This window comes from Pollachius pollachius, assembly GCF_949987615.1.
Source record: "Pollachius pollachius genome assembly, chromosome: 18".
In the NCBI taxonomy this organism is placed as follows: Eukaryota; Metazoa; Chordata; class Actinopteri; order Gadiformes; family Gadidae; genus Pollachius; species Pollachius pollachius.
In genome coordinates this window covers 13,023,856-13,043,024 of record NC_136951.1, presented here as the reverse complement: position 1 = coordinate 13,043,024, position 19,169 = coordinate 13,023,856, and the positions used below count along the sequence as shown (strand labels likewise).

The 19,169-nt window shown below is 47.6% G+C and overlaps 2 protein-coding genes across 3 annotated transcripts; one reads left to right on the top strand and one right to left on the bottom strand.

Annotated features, from left to right (window-relative positions):
• Positions 1-166: 166 nt before the first annotated feature.
• ikbip (IKBKB interacting protein) lies at positions 167-6,139 on the top strand. Of its 2 annotated transcripts, XM_079755313.1 has the most exons (5): positions 186-221; positions 345-622; positions 716-833; positions 3,321-3,536; positions 4,708-6,139. In XM_079755313.1, the coding sequence occupies exons 2-5, from the start codon at positions 381-383 to the stop codon at positions 5,389-5,391; spliced, it is 1,260 nt and encodes a 419-aa protein (XP_079611439.1). In that variant the 5' UTR covers positions 186-221; positions 345-380; the 3' UTR covers positions 5,392-6,139. The 2 variants fall into 2 exon arrangements, with proteins under 2 accessions (XP_079611438.1, XP_079611439.1); XM_079755312.1 differs by having other exon boundaries at positions 167-622.
• A 2,216-nt stretch (positions 6,140-8,355) lies between these two features.
• ckap4 (cytoskeleton associated protein 4) lies at positions 8,356-10,895 on the bottom strand. Its single transcript, XM_079755497.1, has 2 exons — positions 10,379-10,895; positions 8,356-9,891 (listed from the first exon to the last, which is right to left on the bottom strand). Exons 1-2 carry the CDS (start codon positions 10,739-10,741, stop codon positions 8,713-8,715), a joined length of 1,542 nt encoding a protein of 513 aa, XP_079611623.1. The 5' UTR covers positions 10,742-10,895; the 3' UTR covers positions 8,356-8,712.
• Positions 10,896-19,169: the final 8,274 nt, after the last annotated feature.

Here is a 19,169-nt window from a genome sequence, read left to right as displayed (position 1 = left end):
ATTGGAAAGAGGAGGAAGACGCAGAGCGACGCAGAGCAGCGGGTTCCTATGGTGACGCAGAGTGACGCAGAGCAGCGGGTTCCTCTGCGGCCAGTAGCGTCCAAGTGGGTTTTTCGCGTCTACGTGGCTTTACGCGTCTACGTGGCTTTACGCGTCGACTCCACATTCCTCCAGGCGGAGCAGCAACAGGGACACGGATCCAAACCGATGTATATCTGAAGGTATACGTCGTTCTACCATGATATTAACTTGGACTGCACAATGTAACGGTATCGCCAGGTCTATTATGCATGTTTAAATTTAGTCAGAACTTTTACGGCGTCTATTGATTGTTTCGTCTGAAGTATCTGAAGAAGCAGCGAGTCCGTTTCTGCACTAAGATGTCGAATGAAGTGAAGCTACGGAAGAAAAGCCACTCAGCAAAGAGCAACAATTTGTCGGAGTCACCGAAAGCGAATGGAGAAGAGAAGGAGAGAAGGTCTGGAGGCCGGTTGGAGGCAGAGGAGGTAGAGAAGGAGAGAAGTTCTGGAGTCCAGCTGGCGGAACCTTCTGGCTCCTCGCTGCTCGACCTTAGAACGTGTCTGTGTGTCCTGACGCTGGCAGTGTGCGGAGCTCTGGCATGGTAAGACATTTGAACATTTAAATTCCAATCCATGTTTTGGATTGAGATGCAAACTCTAATGTTGATGTCTGATGATCCTCTCCTGGATTCCAGGGTTGTACTGCAACAGAACGAACGGTTCTCTGACCTGGAGAATAAATACACACTTCTGCAACAGAGGACAACGGAGCTGCTGACTTTGGAAGAGGAGGTCCTCAGAGTGTCTGAGAAGGTTGGTATTGTTTCATATCTACCAGGAACACGCATTTCCTCTCCATATATGGGCGGTCCTTGTTTTAGGACATTCCCTACGTGTAGGGAAGGAAGATTTCCTTCAGTATGGAAGCATTTTTAGGACCATCTATTCATGAATGGGTCAAGTTGCAATCAGGATGTTTCTACCACGACCGTGGAAACGTCATGGAAAGATGGAGCACTATTCAGTTTCAATTTTAGGAAACGCCTTTCGGCAGTGAATTCAGCTGCATGTCACTGGGAGCAGGAAGGGGTCGGATCATCTTCAGAGAGGACTCCTAGAGGTAGAGTGTGGACCCCTTGCTGGGAGTCCGCCCCCCGTCCCATCAGAGGATCCGACCCCACTCCCACCAGACGGTTCCTGGTTGGAGTCCGTTCCTCCTCCTAGTGGCCCAGACTCCCTGAGCCCCTGGTTCATCGTGTTACTGAGTAAAGCCTCGCCTGCCGGACCAACCGCCCGCTGTCTTGTGTTGTGGCCGCAGCTCTCCTCGTCCCAAGAGGACCTCCAGGGGGCGACCCACCTCCAGACGGACCTGGCCGCCCTCCGCGCCATCGTCACGGCGATCCAGGCGGACGAGGACGCCGCCTCGCTCGCCCTCCAGGCGGTCAACGCCCACTTCCTGAACGTGACGGAGCTGTGGGCGGGGCGCATGGCGTCCGCGACCTCCGACCTGGCCGGCCTGAAGGCGGAGGCGCGGGCCGCCCACGCCGGCGCCACGGAGAGCGTCAACGAGGCGGAGCGCCGGGGGCGGGCCCTGGGCGAGCGGCTGGACGAACTGGCGGACAGCTCTGCCCGCAACGTGCGCGCGATGGAGCGGGCGGAGGAGGCGGACGTGGAGCGGGCGCGCGGCCAGCTGGACTGGAACACGGCCCAGCTGCTGGGGCTGGGGCCCCGTGTGGGGGACCTGGCCCGCCGCGGGGAGGAGCTGGCTGCCGCGCTGCGGGAGCACGTCCCGCGGGCCCGCGCCTGCGAGGAGAAGCTGCCCGCCGTGGAGGAGGCGGTGCGCTCCATCCTGAGGCTGGGGGCCGCGCTGAGCGGAGCGGAGGGCCGGCTGGAGGAGCTCACCCTGACGGTGCTGGGGACGGAGGACGGGCTGCTGCGGACCCTGGGGGACATGGTGGCGCTCCGGGGGGAGGTGGACGCGCTGCAGGCCCGCGGCAGCGTCAGGAGGATGAAGGAGGAGCTGGAGGTGGTGAAGGAGGCGGTGCAGGAGCTCACCATGGTGCTGAGGGAGGGCCGGGGGGAGGCGCCGGGGGCGGAGGGGGGAGGACTGTGGGGGGAGGAGGAGGAGGAGGAGGAGGAGTGGATAGACTATGATGAGGAAGACCCACCTGACCTTGTGTTAGGAGGAGACCTCAGCGACTGACCTGGTTGGCTTCAGCCGGCCGGTCTGAAGGTCTCTGGTCTCATCATCATTTTAGTTCTTATTGATTTGTGACTATTGTGTTGTTTTTTTATAATTGTTTGTTTAAGTTAAGTACTGAGCTTTTATGTTCTGAATTCAGTGCTGTTCTGTTGACAGCTACTGTGAGGAATATATTGCAATGACATTATTAATGTGACAGTATTGTCACTACAATGACATTATGTCATTACAATGACAACATTAATGTTATTTTAATGACAATTGGTAAGTGGTCATTGACTCTAATTCATTGTACTCGAGGTATAATAACAACTTGCAACGCTTTTGATTCATGACCTTTCATTATTAGACTCAAAGAGCATTGAAGAATAAATCAATTCCACATTTGTACTCAAATATGTTCAGTCCAAATGTGAAGAAGTTTGTTGGTCTCTGGGGGGTCTGTTGTTTTTGGTCTGTGACACGAGGGAAGGAACATCTGATGCTGATACCAGCCAATCAGCTGCTCTATTGATCAAGAGAGTCGGTTAGAGACGGACGGCAGAGAGGAGGAGGAGGATGGAGGAGGAAGGTGAAACGTGTTGATCAGCTAACACGGGGGGTCAGAGACAGGGAGGGGGAAACAGTAGGAAGTGCAACAACATCTATCTTTCAATAAATGCAATAAATGAATACAATCCTCAACAGTGGCTGCCTTGTGTATTTTTATTTCCTTGTCTTGATCTATTGTTGTCGTGCAGAACAATATCTCTGAACTAACCTGTTCAGTGACCTTTCTGCTCATCAAGTCGTGTGTCCTTTGTAAACTAAATCTCACTTTCATGTCGCTCAGCGCTCAGATGTTTTGTGTTGTTTTGAGTTCATTGTGGCTCTCTCGCTGGTTTACTGTTCCCCTTGTGAGGCACATTGTGTTGTTCTGCTCAAAAAACACGACATGGATTCAGGTTGATTTTAAACTAGTTGCTAGTTAAACTGCTAGGTGACCGCGTGTTGATGACGAGTTAATCTGTTAGCTAATCCACAAGCTAATAGTGAACCCCCCATTTGTGTGTGTGTGTGTGTGTGTGTGTGTGTGTGTGTGTGTGTGTGTGTTCCAGTGCCAGGGGGTCCAGGAGGCGTTGGCAGGTCTGGGGTCCGGCTCACTGGGGCCCCAGCTGGAGGCCCTGCAGCGGGAGGCGGGGCAGCTGGCCTCCTGGGTGGCGGGGGCAGGGGGGCGGAGCCAGCAGCGCCAGAGCAACCTGGCGGCGCTGACGGAGGCGGTGGAGCGCATCGAGGAGCGCACCGGCGCCGTCACCACCGAGGTCAACAACAAGGTCTGGTTCACCGTCACGGCCCCCTGTCCATTTAGAGGGTCTCCACATCTAGGGGGTCCCCATATCTAGAGGGTCTCCACATCTAGAGGGTCTCCTCAGAGGACCATCTAGAGGGTCACCACATCTAGGGGGTCTCCTCAGAGGACCATAGAGGGTCTTCACATCTAGAGGGTCTCCTCAGAGGACCAACTAGGGGGTCTCCTCAGAGGACCATCTAGGGGGTCCCCACATCTAGAGGGTCTCCACATCTAGGTGGTCTTCACATCTAGAGGGTCTCCTCAGAGGACCATCTAGAGGGTCTCCACATCTAGAGGGTCTCCACATCTAGAGGGTCTCCACATCTAGAGGGTCACCACATCTAGGGGGTCTCCACATCTAGAGGGTCTCCACATCTAGAGGGTCTCCACATCTAGAGGGTCTCCTCAGAGGACCATCTAGAGGGTCACCACATCTAGGGGGTCTCCTCAGAGGACCATAGAGGGTCTTCACATCTAGAGGGTCTCCTCAGAGGACCAACTAGGGGGTCTCCTCAGAGGACCATCTAGGGGGTCCCCACATCTAGAGGGTCTCCACATCTAGGTGGTCTTCACATCTAGAGGGTCTCCTCAGAGGACCATCTAGAGGGTCTCCACATCTAGAGGGTCTCCACATCTAGAGGGTCACCACATCTAGAGGGTCTCCTCAGAGGACCATAGAGGGTCTCCACATCTAGAGGGTCTCCTCAGAGGACCATCTAGAGGGTCTTCACATCTAGAGGGTCTCCTCAGAGGACCAACTAGGGGGTCTCCTCAGAGGACCATCTAGGGGGTCCCCACATCTAGAGGGTCTCCACATCTAGGTGGTCTTCACATCTAGAGGGTCTCCTCAGGACCATCTACACTGTCTCCACAGCTAGAGGGTCTCATCAGGACCATGTAGAGGGTCTCCACATCTCGGGGGTCTCCACATCTAGAGGGTCTCCACATCTAGAGGGTCACCCCATCTAGGGGGTCCCCATATCTAGAGGGTCTCCACATCTAGGGGGTCCTCATATCTAGAGGGTCACCACATCTAGGGGGTCCCCATATCTAGAGGGTCTCCACATCTAGGGGATCTACACATCTAGAGGTTTTCAGAGTCTTTCTCCTGATCTTCTGAGTGTTCCCTGCCTGACCCTCCCCCCTCCCACCAGGTGGCGTCAGTGAAGACGGACGTGCGGCGCATGGAGGGTCTGCGGTCGGAGCTGGAGGCCATGCTGGCCCAGCTGGGGGCCCTGGAGGAGCAGGCCCTGCAGGCGGAGCGCACCATGGTCACGCGCATCGCCGACCTGCTGAGCGCCAGCATCGACCGCGTGTCCGCCCTGCGCGCCGTCGCCGAGGACAACGCCCGCGCCGTGGTCGAGCTGCAGCGCCGCCTCCCCGCCATCGCCGCCGCCGACGGGCGCACGGCGGAGCGGATCCGGGAGCTGGAGGCCGGCCGGGCGCGCCTCGTCCGCACCGTCACCTTCGCCGGCGACCTCAAGCCCAAGGTGGCCGGCATCCAGCGGGACTTCGCCGCCTTCGAGCCCCGGCTGTCCGACCTCACGCTGCGCATCGGGCAGCTGGCCGAAGACCTGGCCAAGAGAGAGCGGGAGGTGGAGGAGCTCAGGGGGGCGCTGACCACCCTGACCCTCTGCCAGCAGGGGGAGGAGCTGACCTCCCTGACCCCAGGGCAGCAGGGGGAAGAGATGGCCTCCCTGACCCCCGGCCAGCAGGGGGCGCTGGACTCAGAGGATGTCCCTGATGGTGAGGATATCGGCCTGCGTTTACAGGGTCTGTTGAACCACGCTCTGCTCCAGACCGAGCTGGGCGAACAGGGTGAACAGAGTACACTGTGAGCAGAGTGAACCTTTGTTCTTGAAGGTCTTGTTAGTTTTCGGTTTTTGATGAAGCCATGTAGTGTTTCGAGATTGCGTCCATCACCAACTGAATGTAAAATAATGTAAACATATAATGTAGACATTTAGAGATCTCAGCGGGAACAAAAATCCTACATTTCTACAGTTTGCCACCAACTGGAAAACTACAGTTTTCCAGTTGGTGACTTCTGGCGGATCTGAAATGGCCGCCGTTCTACCACCAGCTGTTTATTACCCATGAGGCACTTCAGAGTCTACCCTTGAGTGACACCCAGACCGGAGCAACCCCCCAGACGCGAGGGGTAGGTCATCTGACCATGGTGCTGAGGGGGGGGGGGGGAGGTCACTGAATGGACGATTCTAAAACTGATGGTAATGGCTTATCTACAGCTCCCCAGTGGTGGAGAAGAAGACCTTCATTTGTGTATCAAACTCTGAACGTGTTGAGGGGTGGAAGGATGTCTTGTGAGTGACTGAGGGCCTGATGTTCTGTTCCTCACTACACACCCCCAAGACCACAGCTCATACTTCATCATGAACTGCCTGCTGAACACCTGAAGTTTCAATACCAACGATGACCAACAGTTCTGTAATGTCTCTTCATCTGTCATTCAATGTACTTTTATATATTAAGGATTAAATTATTCTTAAAGGGGTGATATCATGATTTTTCAAGTTTCCCTTTGTTTTAGACTGTTATATGATGTATGTATACATGTTTTACGTCTACTAAGCTAGACAAATCTAACTCAAAACCGGGGGAGTATTCGCTCCCGACGAGAATGCCCCTCAGTAAGTGCGTGAAATAGCTTGTTTGCGCACAAACTTTACTTCCATAACAGTGTGACGTCAGACTGTGTAGTGGGCAGTGCAGAAGTCCCGCCTCACAGCTACCCGCGATGTTTACTTCTTCTCAGCTTCTCGACTTCTCGGGTGTGAATTTGCCAACACACCCGCAAACATGCTGACCAATCACGGCAGAGTGGGCTACTCGGGAGGTATGTGTTCATTTCCGATCCCTCACCCTAGTACCTTAACCCTGGTACCCCCACCCTAGTCCCCTCACCCTTGTACCCTAACCCTGATACCCTAACCCAGTGGTATTCACTATTTTTTTCAGGAGAGCCGCACTGACGGGACAAAGTCAACAGGAGAGCCATTTTTACTGAAAAGTATCAAAAACTATAAATCCAGTCATACATATGTATGCCTGCTTATTAATATGTCATCCCTGAAGCAGTGTTTCCCAGACCTTTGTGAAACTGTGGAGGGAACCCAGTCCTTAGCGGGGTCCGGGGGCATGCTCCCCTGGAAGAGAATTTGGTACCTTTTAACCTAGAATGCATCAATCTGGTGCACTTTGAGAGGAAAATTAAGACTTGTGTGACTGTGTACTATTTTCTGGAATAATGTGGAGACACTGGGTCACATAACATGGAAGCTATTGAAGAATAAGTTTTTGCTTTTTATTAAAATATTTGTAAAAAATATCAATCAAAACGAGTGTGTTCATAGAATACCCCCCCTTCAATACGTTTTTATTTTTTTTCCCATTCAATGTAAAATGCATAAATCTGGTGCACTTTGAGAGGAAAAATAAGAGGCTAATTCAACTGTGTTTGTCCTATGTGAGCTGTTTAATATTATTTTCTGGAATAATTCAGATGCATTGTTTGTAAGAGAGCAGCCACATTCGTTTTGTAACAGGTTTTATGTTATATATCTGCTTGTTTTTATATATTTTTTAAATATCTGTATTCACTGCATGATCATATCACTGTATATTTTGCATATTTTGAGCTGCAAATATAGGTTTGGCGAGCCGCACAATGAGTAACGCTGCCCTAACCCTAGAACCCTAACTCCAGTTCCCTAACCCCTAGTACATTAACCCTAGTACCTTAACCCTGGTACCCTAACCCTATTACCATAATCCTATTACCATAATCCTAGTACCCGAACCCTAGTACCTGAACCCTAGTATCATAATCCTAGTAACCAAACCCTAGTACCTGAACCCTAGTACCCTAACCCTAGTACCCGAACCCTAGTACCCTAACCGAAGTACCTTAACCCAAGTACCTGAACCTTAGTACCCTAACCCTAGTACCCTAACCCTGATTCCCTAACCCTAGTACCTTAACCGAAGTACCCTAGCTCTAGTACCCTTACTCTAGTATCCTTACCCTATTACCCTAACTCTAGTATCCTAACCTTAGTACCCTAACCGAAGTACCTGAACCCTAGTACACTAACCCTAGTTCCTTAACTCTAGTACCCTCACCCTAGTGCCCTAACCCTAGTACCCTACTGACTGGCAGAAAAGAGTGCTTAAATAAACAGCGTTGACCCGTCCATAAAGGTCTCCACAATTCACCATTGCCAAGATTAGCTTGTGGAACATGTAACCCTGCATACCACAGATGATAGCTTGTGAAATGTCTAACACTGCATACCAGAGATACCACAGATGATGGCTTGTGGAACATTTAACCCCGCATACCAGAGTATGTTGATGAGACTTGACCTACATTGCAGCGGACATGAGGTCTAATGTTGATCAAGATGGTGAATGGAAAATATGATCGATCCATTTATGCTGGGATCCTACTTGCACTTTCATACCTGTACATATAGTACACATTGTATGTACAGTACATATAGTACATTGTACGTATAGCACATATAGTACATTGTATCTGTCCTTGGTTGACTGTAAACACTGTATTAGTAATCAAGTGAATGTCAAGAGGCTTATGAATTAGTGAGTGATGTCACACCACGCTATGGCCTTCCTTTAAATTTGACACTAATAATTCCCTAAAGCTTCTGCTGAACCTCTGAATCGACGACCTACCAACTGAAAAAGTTTGGAAGATTGAACATCCCGAGAATTTAGTGTCATTTTTATTTTTCGTTCAACAGAAAAAGCCAAACGCAGTTTGTAAACATTGTTCTAATGACCCAAAACGAGACATATCAAATTAAATTTACTGGAAAGAAAACGGGATGTAACTAATAAAAGAGATTGTCCAAAAGAAACAAAACAGTAGAAAATACAGTGCAGTGAGAGTCCACTTCGGTGAGGAAAACAGCAGGGCCCGTCGGTCCTGCCCTCCGGTACAGTCCTGTTTAATGGGTGCTACCCCAGGACGCTGACCCCCGGGACGCGGACCCCCCCAGGACAACTGGGCTGGGGGGGGTCAGCGGGTTCAGCACCTCATGTGCTTCATGTGCGGGGGAACCAGGAGGCTTTGACAATCAGCTCATCAGATTGAAATTAAAGGCTTTATTAGTGTTCTACGGTTTCTTGGCTTTGATTTTCTTGGCGGACAAGGCAGCCGTGGTGGTCTTCTTCAGAGCATCCTGCAGGGTGGAGATGGCCTGCTCGTGCTGCTCCAGACGGGCAGCCTTCCCCTCGAGGGCCACCACCACGGCCCTCAGCTCCTCCAGACGTTGGGCGGTCTGGATGCTGTCTCTGGTGCTCTCCTCCAGTGTGGACAGCCTGCCGTCCAGCGCCTCCGTCAGGCCCCCCAGAGAGGCCCCTGCGGCCAGCCCCTGGGCGGCGCTGGACCGGACCTCCTCCACGCCGGCCCTCAGCGCCCCCAGCTCCTCCGCCAGGCCAGCGCGGGCCTTCTCCGCCGCCTGGCCCTGGGCGGCCAGCGCGCTATCGTGGGAGTCGTGGCTGGCGAGCAGCGCCTCCACCCTGGAGGAGAGCTCGGCCACGTACTGCGCCGCCTCCTCCGACGCCTTGGCCCGCGCCTCCAGGTCTACGGAGCGCTGCAGCGTCTGCTCCTGCGCCTCCTCCCGCAGGCGGCTCACCGCCTCCTGGGCGCGCCCCAGCCCGGCCTCCAGCTCCTCGGACCCGGCCCGCAGCTCCGTCACCCCGGCCTCCGCCGCCGTCACAATCACCTTCAGGCTGCCCACGGTGTCCTGCACCAGCGCCCGCACCGCGTCCACTTCCTGCGCCAGCGACGCCACCTCCTTGTTGCGGGTCTGGAGCTCTGCGCTCACGCCGCTGATCTGCTCGCCCAGCGAGACGGCGCCGGCCTCCGAGGCCCGGCTCACCGCCTCCAGCTCCTCCACCGCCTCCGCCACGACCGCCAGCTCGCCCCTCAGGACGGCCGGGTTCTCGGCCTCGCCCAGGCGGGCCTGGAGGCCGGCCAGCTGCCCCCGCACCTCGCCCTGCGCGGCGGCCAGCTCGGCCACGCTGGAGGCCACGGATTGGCCGACCTCGGCCAGGCGCGTCTCCACGGTGCTCTCCAGGGAGGAGAAGTCCCTCTCGCGGGCCTCCTTCACCTGGCTGATGCCCGCCGACAGGTCCTGCAGGAGGTCGTTCTGCAGCCGCTGCAGCGCCTCCTCCAGCCGCTGCTTCTCCACCTCGCCCTGCCGCAGCCGGCCCCCCGCCGCCCCCAGCTCGGAGCGTGTCACGGCCAGCGAGGCCTCCAGCCCTTCCACCGCCAGCCTCACCGAATCCACCTGAAGCAGGAGGAACAGGGATGGTAACTGTGGGAACACGCAGGCTTTACCTTTGGCCCTTTGGGGCAGGGATGGGTTTGAGGTGCATTTCAGTGCACTATTCAGCTCAGTTGCATATTCCATTTTTTCCCCTTTGGTGTAAAAATGCAAACCAACCTTTTTGGTCGATGACAAAGGAGGCATTGTTGTAGCTCCTCTGTCCTACACGATTCACCTAAAAACTTAATTTCAAAGTTTTTTTAAAAACTTAACTTCAAAGAAAACGGGACGATTAGAGATAAGGACTGTTAACCCAGCGCCTCAAGTGATGGATGATGTAATAAAAATAATCTTCAAAGATTTTTGAAGGTTTATGTAAGGACACCGTGTTCGATGGCCTGTTACACCGTAGTTACATGGTGACCGATGGCCCTGCAGAAGCATGTGTTACACATAACGTATGAAATAATGGATGCAAGGATAAGAGAACCAGTTGTGAGTCGCCTACCTGTTCAAGAACGCTTTCCATCCTCCCGTGTAACCTTGCGTTCTCCAGCGCGGTTTCCTGATTCTTAGCACCGATCTGGTGAACTTCCTCTAGGGCCTGTTGGAGATAAAACGCCGCAAAACCTCCTCCGGCGACCAGAGCGACGGAAAACAATAAGAGAAGCACCTGGAAGCCTCCACCTCCACCTCCATCGCTGCTGGCTCCAGACCCGGGACTCTTTGGGGTGGTCACGGCTCCTGAGACCTCATCGCTACTTTTCTGAACTTTTGTCGACGCGTCGACCTGGGCAGACGACGGAGGAGCAGCAGCAGCAGTGGTGGTCTTTTCCCCGGAGCTCGCCTTGTTGCGGTTCTTCGCCGTCATCTCTGTTGTCGGAGGAGATGTCGTTCAGGAGTGGTGGAGATGTCTTCAGGAGGGGTGACGCGTCGCAGACTGGAGCTGGGTATAGAGGAGCGTCCTGGAGGCGTCCTGGATACCTCCTATAGTCCCGAACCTTCAGCGTATCAGGGAGCGCGTCGTGGCCTTCCTGGGTCTGGTTTAGGGGCGGTGGTGTGGTGTGGTGTGGTGTGTGTGTGTGTGTGTGTGTGTGTGTGTGTGTGTGTGTGTGTGTGTGTGTGTGTGTGCGTGTGCGTGTGTGTGTGTGTGTGTGTGTGTGTGTGTGTCAACCCCCCAGGAATGGGGGGCTTGGGTCTGTGTGTGTGTGTGTGTGTGTGTGAGTAGGCATACATGGTTTACAAGACCAATTTTCAGGTTTACTCACCAGCATTACGAGACCAATCGGGTTATGGAACCAATTTTGATGGTCTCGTAAACCTAAAACTTTATATTGTTATAATTATTGAATATTAATTGTTTCAGTCATTTTGAAGATATGTGTGATTACATAGTTTCTAGTGTTATGAGTTAATATAGTTGTTTTACTTTTATGGCCCACCCCCTGCCTTTCTGAGGTTCACACAAATTGGTCTCACAAGGCAGGACGTGTTTGTGAGACCAGGACGTGTGTGTCCGACAGCGCCACCTCAGGCTGCAAGTGACATTGCAAAGTACACACACTCCCGCGAAAACATACACAATTTCCCGCGAAAATATACACAACGCGGGAAATATACACAACGCGGGAAAATATACACAACGCAGGCTTGCAGTGTGGACCAGCCGGACAAGCGAGCGGGATGAACTTGAAAAAGTAAGTTTTTTGTACTTATTATTTATTGTTCTCTATTCTTCTTCTTATTGCTGCTCTTCTATCTTGCCTTATCTTATCTTATTGCCAGCATGAATTAATGTTCATGCTGGTTGCTAGCTAACAGGTTACTCAAAGACCTTAGGGAGTTATCTGATAACTACACACTCTAGGCCTACTCTGTAATCTGCGCTTTTATTCGAGGGGTAGGTTGTGTTGTTTGCATAAAATATTGGTGCTCTATAATCCCGAATTATCGTTTATGAGCTGCTTCATAAAGTTTGATATGAAGTTATGGTTATAGCTATGATTTCAGCTGTATTTTGGGCATATAAACGAGCTTTGTACCGGTTTTAGATCGGGATTGTATTCTGTTTTTATCGCTAAAAGCGACCGATTTCTAAAACAACAGACTGAGTCAGAGCAATAATTTGATTGAGGGTGGGTGCTGCCGGAGCATGGACACTGCCATTGAATCGGTCTGCTGCCGAGAGGTCCTGGTCAACCGTGACCATCTAATGGCGGGATTAGGTTGCATAACCATGCATAGGGTATTTCGGATGCTGTGCGGCGAGAGAGAGGTTTTGGAAGTGGCCATGTTCTCTCCAAGGGACGTCCGAGCGGAGACACTGGCGCGCCCCATAAATAGCAACCAAGTAACAAGGCTAAAACGATCATTCCCCCTCCGTTTTCCTTCGATGCGTTTCAGGAATATCTCCGTAAAGACCGACTCATTGCGGAAACGCAGCGAGCTGTGCAAACGCTGTAGTACCTACATATTCAAGGCGCTGGTTCTCCACAAAAAAAAGCGAGTCAAGCCTGCGCGCACCTGCGTGCTATATAAAAACATTCAAGTCGAGGAGGAGATAGTAGTTGTTTAACCTTTTAGATTGAGTAGAAATACTTTTTAATGTACAACTAGTAATTCAATTGACCAAGGGGCTGTATTTAGAGCTACAAAAATAATACAAAAAAAAACCTGTAACTTTCAACGCAACTCTACCGTAGCTTCAGGCGTCCACATGAATCCTAACACGAAACCGCATAGGTCCCATAGCACCCTGGGACCATGGACCTATGAAATAACATGGTTTATTATCTGCCTAATAACATGGTTATTAAAGACGTAGTTTCACAAAAAAATCGTCCCCGGGTGGACGGGACCCGAAAGACATGTTAGATGCACTTTGGGAGATACACTCGCGGATGAGCGTATATGCGAGGCGGATTCACGAGTGTCACGTTTACTTTAGGTGGATGTTGGAGGTTTACTTTCTGGTGGATGTTGATGGATATTGCCCTGATGGATATTGCACAGATAAATCTTACTATGAAACTACTTCTTAGAGTTTAACTCCCTCTGCATCAGCAATCGGCTAGTCAGTGACCAACAGGGTGAGTAGAAAGGGACATTTGTGGAACTTCTGTTTACTGACCCCCCCCCGTGGTTTAATTAGCAGCTTGGAAACATAGATCTGTGATATCGTCTGAGTAATAGTTTATACACTTTATGGTTGGAGTGCTAGCTTGTGGAGATTGACATGACAGGGGCTGATTGACATCGGAGGGTTAGTCAGTTTTAACGCTGCCAGCCAAGGGCTGGTTTCCGATTCAAAGGTACCCTGTGGAAATGTATGATTACCCCAGCTCCCTTGGCCCTTTATAATTCATTAATGCAACCAGGGGGACTGCAATAAGATGATCCTCCTGTCAAACTGGTTGTTTGATTTTCCGTAGCCATTTCAGCGAGCCTTTTCAGCGAGACAATACATCTGTTATATCAACTAAACTAAACTAAACTCAAATTTCAGTTCAGTACATCTTTAAGCTGTGTCGGTGACTAACAATACTTTTTTAGGCCACAGCTAAAATGAGTTCTGATAATGCTATATATTTGTAAGGACTAACTTGAAACAATATTTTGCAGTGAGGCGAGGCAGAATAGACCCGATTTGTGCAGCACAACATCAAGTAAGGCAGAAGAAGGACAGCGCGTTGTGTGTCTCGAGATACATCAGCCCCATCAAAGGTAAGCTTTTGCTTTAAACCCTGTATGTATTGCGTACTGTAAGGGTTTGATTTGAGATTTGACCATGTCTGATGTCTTGTCTCTCAAAGCCCCCAAATCACAATAAGCTTTAATTTTATTAATTTCCTTTTTTCAGTTTTTGGTCAGTTTTAGGTCATTTTTAGGTCAGTTTCAGTAGTTTATGGTCAATTGTGGTCAGATTTTGTGTCTCCCACAATCTTGCTCAAAAAGGTTTGTCAATGAATACACTGTGTCAGAGTAGATTCAAACAAAGGAAGTGCTTTAAAATGGCCTGAAACAATGCAAAATACTGCTTCCGTATGTGACTAGGATTCAGTATGGCTTGTGTGTTTTTTGTGTTTGCATGATCATGGTGTTTGAGGCCAGTGTTTGGCATATGAGGACAACAGTGAAACAGTGTAACCAATTCTTTAGTACAAAGACTTGTGTGTGTGTTTGTGTGTGGCCCAGTGATGGTTTATAAGGACAGAGTTAGGCATACAAGGTCATACAGTAAAATACAGTATGTCACATCAGTTTTGTATGACTTTAAATATTGGCTTTTGACAAAAGCAGATTTAGGATCAAATTTCACAACGTTTTCATCAAGAAATGCCTTTTCTCATTGAGGAAAAACAGCAAATATTTGAATCTGTACAGTAATGATGAGATGATATTTGATGAGTGAGTTAGCAGATCTTATGAATATCACCTTCTTTCCTCATGATTGTCATTTTCTATCATAGTATCTCATTTTCATCTAATAATTTTACCTTTTTTATTACGCTCGTTTTCATTACCTGTTATTTATTTATTTATTTATTGATAGGAAGAGTTGTGTTTGCATTGGAGCCAATTCGTAAAGGCTTCCAAATCACAATAAGCTTTAATCTTATTCATTTAATTTTTTTCAGTTTTAGGGCATTTTAAGAGTCAGTTTCAGTAGTTTATGGTCAATTGTGGTCAGATTTTGTGTCTCCCACAATCTTGCTCAAAAAGGTTTGTCAATGAATACACTGTGTCAGAGTAGATTCAAACAAACGAAGTGCTTTAAAATGGCCTGAAACAATGCAAAATACTGCTTCCGTATGTGACTAGGATTCAGTATGGCTTGTGTGTTTTTTGTGTTTGCATGATCATGGTGTTTGAGGCCAGTGTTTGGCATATGAGGACAACAGTGAAACAGTGTAACCAATTCTTTAGTACAAAGACTTGTGTGTGTGTTTGTGTGTGGCCCAGTGATGGTTTATAAGGACAGAGTTAGGCATACAAGGTCATACAGTAAAATACAGTATGTCACATCAGTTTTGTATGACTTTAAATATTAGCTTTTGACAAAAGCAGTTTTAGGATCAAATTTCAAAATGTTTACATCAAGTAATGCCTTCATCTCATTGAGGAAAAACAGCAAATATTTGAATCTGTACAGTAATGTTGAGATGATATTTGATGAGTGAGTTAGCAGATCTTATGAATATCACCTTCTTTCCTCATGATTGTCATTTTCTATCATAATATCTAATTTTCATCTAATAATTTTACTTTTTTTATTACGCTTGTTTTCATTCACTGTTATTTATTTATTTATTGATAGGAAGAGTTGTGTTTGCATTGGAGCCAATTCGTAAAGGCTTCCAAATCAAAATAAGCTTTAATCTTATTCATTTCCTTTTTTTCAGTTTTAGGGCATTTTAAGGGTCAGTTTCAGTAGTTTATGGTCAATTGTGGTCAGATTTTGTGTCTCCCACAATCTTGCTCAAAAAGGTTTGTCAATACACTGTGTCAGAGTAGATTCAAACAAAGATTGCGTTTGTAACTCAGTTACCCCATTGTAAAACGTGACGTTATTTTTTTTTCAGACAGCGGCTGATCCCTAGAGTTCAATGTAAAATGTACAGTATAATAAAAGTAATGACGTTTTGGAACATTGATGCATATAAATCTATTTTAGCAGACACCAAGAATAAACGATGAACAGTGGAAATGGCCATAACATATCCTCTTTGACGGCTGCAGATAAATGTGAAACAGAAATCTAAAAACAAATTTTTGACTAAAAATCACTAGAACCCTGAAACTTTTCTTGGATCAGGATATGAGCTTTCAATACAATTTAACAGTCTGATCTATTTCTGCTTTCATTGAGCTAACTGATGTTGGAAGTTAGTGTTATTGAACTTGCTCTCTGGGCCAGGTTTCTTGTCCTCAATAATGTCGAACATATTTACAGTAAAAATAACCAACTGTAAATAATGTTCAATATATTGCATTACAAAATTGAACAACAGATACTATTTATTAAAATGCATCTACTATGCTCTCCTGTTACATATTTTTCAGACATGGACACTCCTGAAGGTGACAGACTCCTTCCTGTACTTAAGGGTACGATCAAGTTGAATTTTAATACATATCAAGTTTATAATTTCCAGTGCGTAACCTTCGGCAGTTTCTAGGCCTATAGAGAAAGGTCATCATCAAATGTAGTCAGCCATACTAACAAACAATTATGTCATCTTGTTTGTTTTCAGTCCCTAAAGCCAATACACGAAGACCATGGACAAAAGCAGAAGAAAATGCTGTGATGAGACACTTCAAGTCTCATGTAATTAAAGGCCATTTGGCCTCCAAGAAAGAGTGTTCCCTCTGCAAAGAATGTGAGCCAGCACTAAAAAAAAGAACGATCCAAAATATTAGGAGTAACCATATCTACATAGCCAGCGTTGTTCAACTTGTTCAGTTCTTGCTTGTTATCATATATTATTACGTTTAGTGTTTTTAATGTTTAATGTTTTTTTTATATATTAATATGTTCAATGTTGCACATTACCCCGATGGAATAAATTTTTTGAAATTGAAATCTCTTAATTGTGATAGTTAATGTTCTTAAGAATAGATACATCAATATGTAATGCTACACAAAAAATTGAAGGCTTTAAATAGACCTTGTGATTGGTATCGGATATCGGCCCAAAACATACACCTCTAACGTCTACCACATTTTTATGGTTGAGTAAGGCTCCAACACCAACAACTGCTGCATTTGCACTCCATTTTTCGTGTTGTCTTTTTAGAATATATCTATGGTGTCATACAACAGATTGTGTTTGTTACTCTTCCTCAACATGCCAAACTTGAAAGTCCTAGAAAACAACAGATGACGCGCAGACAACTCAGTTCCTTTTCCTTTTCTTAATTGAATTTGTTAATTTAGAAGGAGGTTCAGTTTCAGGTTCATAACCTTAACAAATCATAAAGGAAAAATACGAATACTGCATCGCAGCGTCCATAAACAATAAGAAGAAATAAACAATCCATTCAAGAAGCACAATTACAATTACTTTTTTTACGTGCTGTTAGAGATTTTAATCATGCAGCCCCATATGTCAGTGGAGAGAGTAGACGGGAGTCCAGGATGTCTTGCGTTGAAAAGGTATATTTACTTGATCAAGGAGACGTGAATGAATGATCAGTACACGTTATGTTCTGATGCTCCTTTCATTTCTGAAGTGTCTGTCCTCTGGGGAAACCACCACACAGATAATGTCAGAATTTAGTCTACTCAGGACCTTTGTCCTCCATCCAACATAATATCAAACCTCTGACTCCAGTTAACTTTACCCCGCTCAGGGAAAACAGTCAAACACATATCTGAGTGCGGCTGCTTTAGCAATGCTATCAGAATGACTCCTGTTTTCCCCAAAAGGAGCAGACTCACTGCTTAGCAATATCTCTGTGTCTACACCCAATGTTTGGTGTGGCCTTGCCATGACTGCAAAGCCGAGTTGGACCCAGTTCATCTTAATGATGGAATGATGATGGAATTCCCTAACAAGTGCTGCTTAGAGTAAACAAAAGGTCAAACAATAGATTGGCGTATAACGCAGCTATTCTCTGTCATAATCTTGAAATGAATAAATAATGCAAACAATCAGCGCATGATGAGCTGCACATGTACCGTCAGCGTCTGGTTTCTCCTCAAGTTGAGGAAGTAATGGTTGTCATTCATTCATTCATTTGTGATCCGATTATCAATCTAACTCAGATTTATTTGTATATTCTCTTAACCTGAAGAGTAAATTCTTTCATGCGATACTAAAAACTTGCAGTTTTGCATTTAATCTTTGTACTGACTAGAAGGCTCCCCTGTGAGGGGGACAGCAGCAGAGAGCATTGGATGCAGGGTTGCAGATTGCTTTGACTTGTAAAATATGCTAAACTTGCTACTAACTTATTTTTTTTTTCCTCGGTTGAGATGTGGCGTGTGAGGGGGAGGGTGCAGAGCAGCAGCACCACCTCCGCCCACGACTCAGAGTCGCATTGCTAATGAGCAACTGGCCCTCTGCAGAAGGAGAGTCTTGGAAAATGGCACAGGTTTTATTATCTAGGCTTAAAACTTCATAACAACAATTTAAAGGCCATTGAGAGTGAAAATAGCTAAAAAGGAGGATTGGAGTGGATCTTAAAAAGGGTTTTTAAGAGATTAAATATAGTACTATATTCTTGTAGACCTTGTAATGTTGGTCAGTCCTCTTATACCATTACCTGGTTTGTTTTTGTGTGTTACATGTCAACAGGCCTTGTAATGTTGGTCAGTCCTCTTATACCATAACCTGGTTTGTGTTTGTGTGTTATATGTAAACAGGCCTCATAAACACTGTTGGTTTCACAAACCACAATTTGTCTGACCCCGTAAGCCTGTGAAATGTCACATATTTTTCTAAAAGAGAAATTATGATTTTGAAGTCAGATTTGTGTTCTGCAGATAAAATGAAAATTTTTGATATGTCTTTTAAGTTCGGCAGATGCTGCGTTAGGTGTGGTCTCATAAACCACCGCCACGCATGAATTTGCAAGATTGGTCTCGTAAACCACATATGCCTGTATGTGTGTGTGTGTGTGTGTGTGTGTGTGTGTGTGTGTGTTAAAATAGGAAAGGGGTTTGCTTGACCCGGCCGGGTTTGTAACCTGAAGCCAGTGGTCCCGTTTTACTCCCCATCATGTTTGTCGCACTTGGAGAGGAAAGCGTTTAATGTTTAATTCTGGTTTCGGATTGTGAATCATCCGAGACGCCTGTGGCGTCAGAATTTTCACACATGTTGAACATTTTGTACATGCATCTGATTAACTCTGGGTTAACAACAACCTGTGGAAGAGTGGGATGGAAATGAGCTGAGAGTTCATGTTACACCGCTGTCAGCTGCAGGGCGACCCCCTGGTGGCGCTTCAGTTTTTTAATTTAGTTTTATAACCGTTCTCCATCCCATCCCCTCCTCGGAGGTCTGAAGGCTCCTGAGCCAATAGAACCGGTCCCTCCGTCGCTCCTCCCTTCATACGTGGCATCAGTCAGCTTGAGCCCCTTGAGGCTCTCCCTCCACAGTGACTCACGTTAAGATCTACCAAAACCCTTAGTTTATCCTTAAGTAACTCTTGACTCCTATAAACCCTTTAGTTTCTCCAAAAAGTATCTCTTAACTCTTATGAAACTCCTTACTTTCTCCAATAAGTATCTCTTAACTCTTATAAAACCCCTTTGTTCCTCCATAAGTATTTCTTAACTCTTATAAAACCCTTAA

Coding starts and splice junctions, on each gene's coding strand:
- ckap4 (XM_079755497.1), bottom strand. CDS start 10,741: ATGACGGCGAAGAACCGCAACAAGGCGAGCTCCGGGGAAAAGACCACC. Junction 9,892..10,378: donor TGGAAAGCGTTCTTGAACAG/GTAGGCGACTCA, acceptor CTCCTGCTTCAG/GTGGATTCGGTGAGGCTGGC.
- ikbip (XM_079755312.1), top strand. CDS start 381: ATGTCGAATGAAGTGAAGCTACGGAAGAAAAGCCACTCAGCAAAGAGC. Junction 623..715: donor GTGTGCGGAGCTCTGGCATG/GTAAGACATTTG, acceptor CCTGGATTCCAG/GGTTGTACTGCAACAGAACG. Junction 3,537..4,707: donor CCACCGAGGTCAACAACAAG/GTCTGGTTCACC, acceptor CCCTCCCACCAG/GTGGCGTCAGTGAAGACGGA.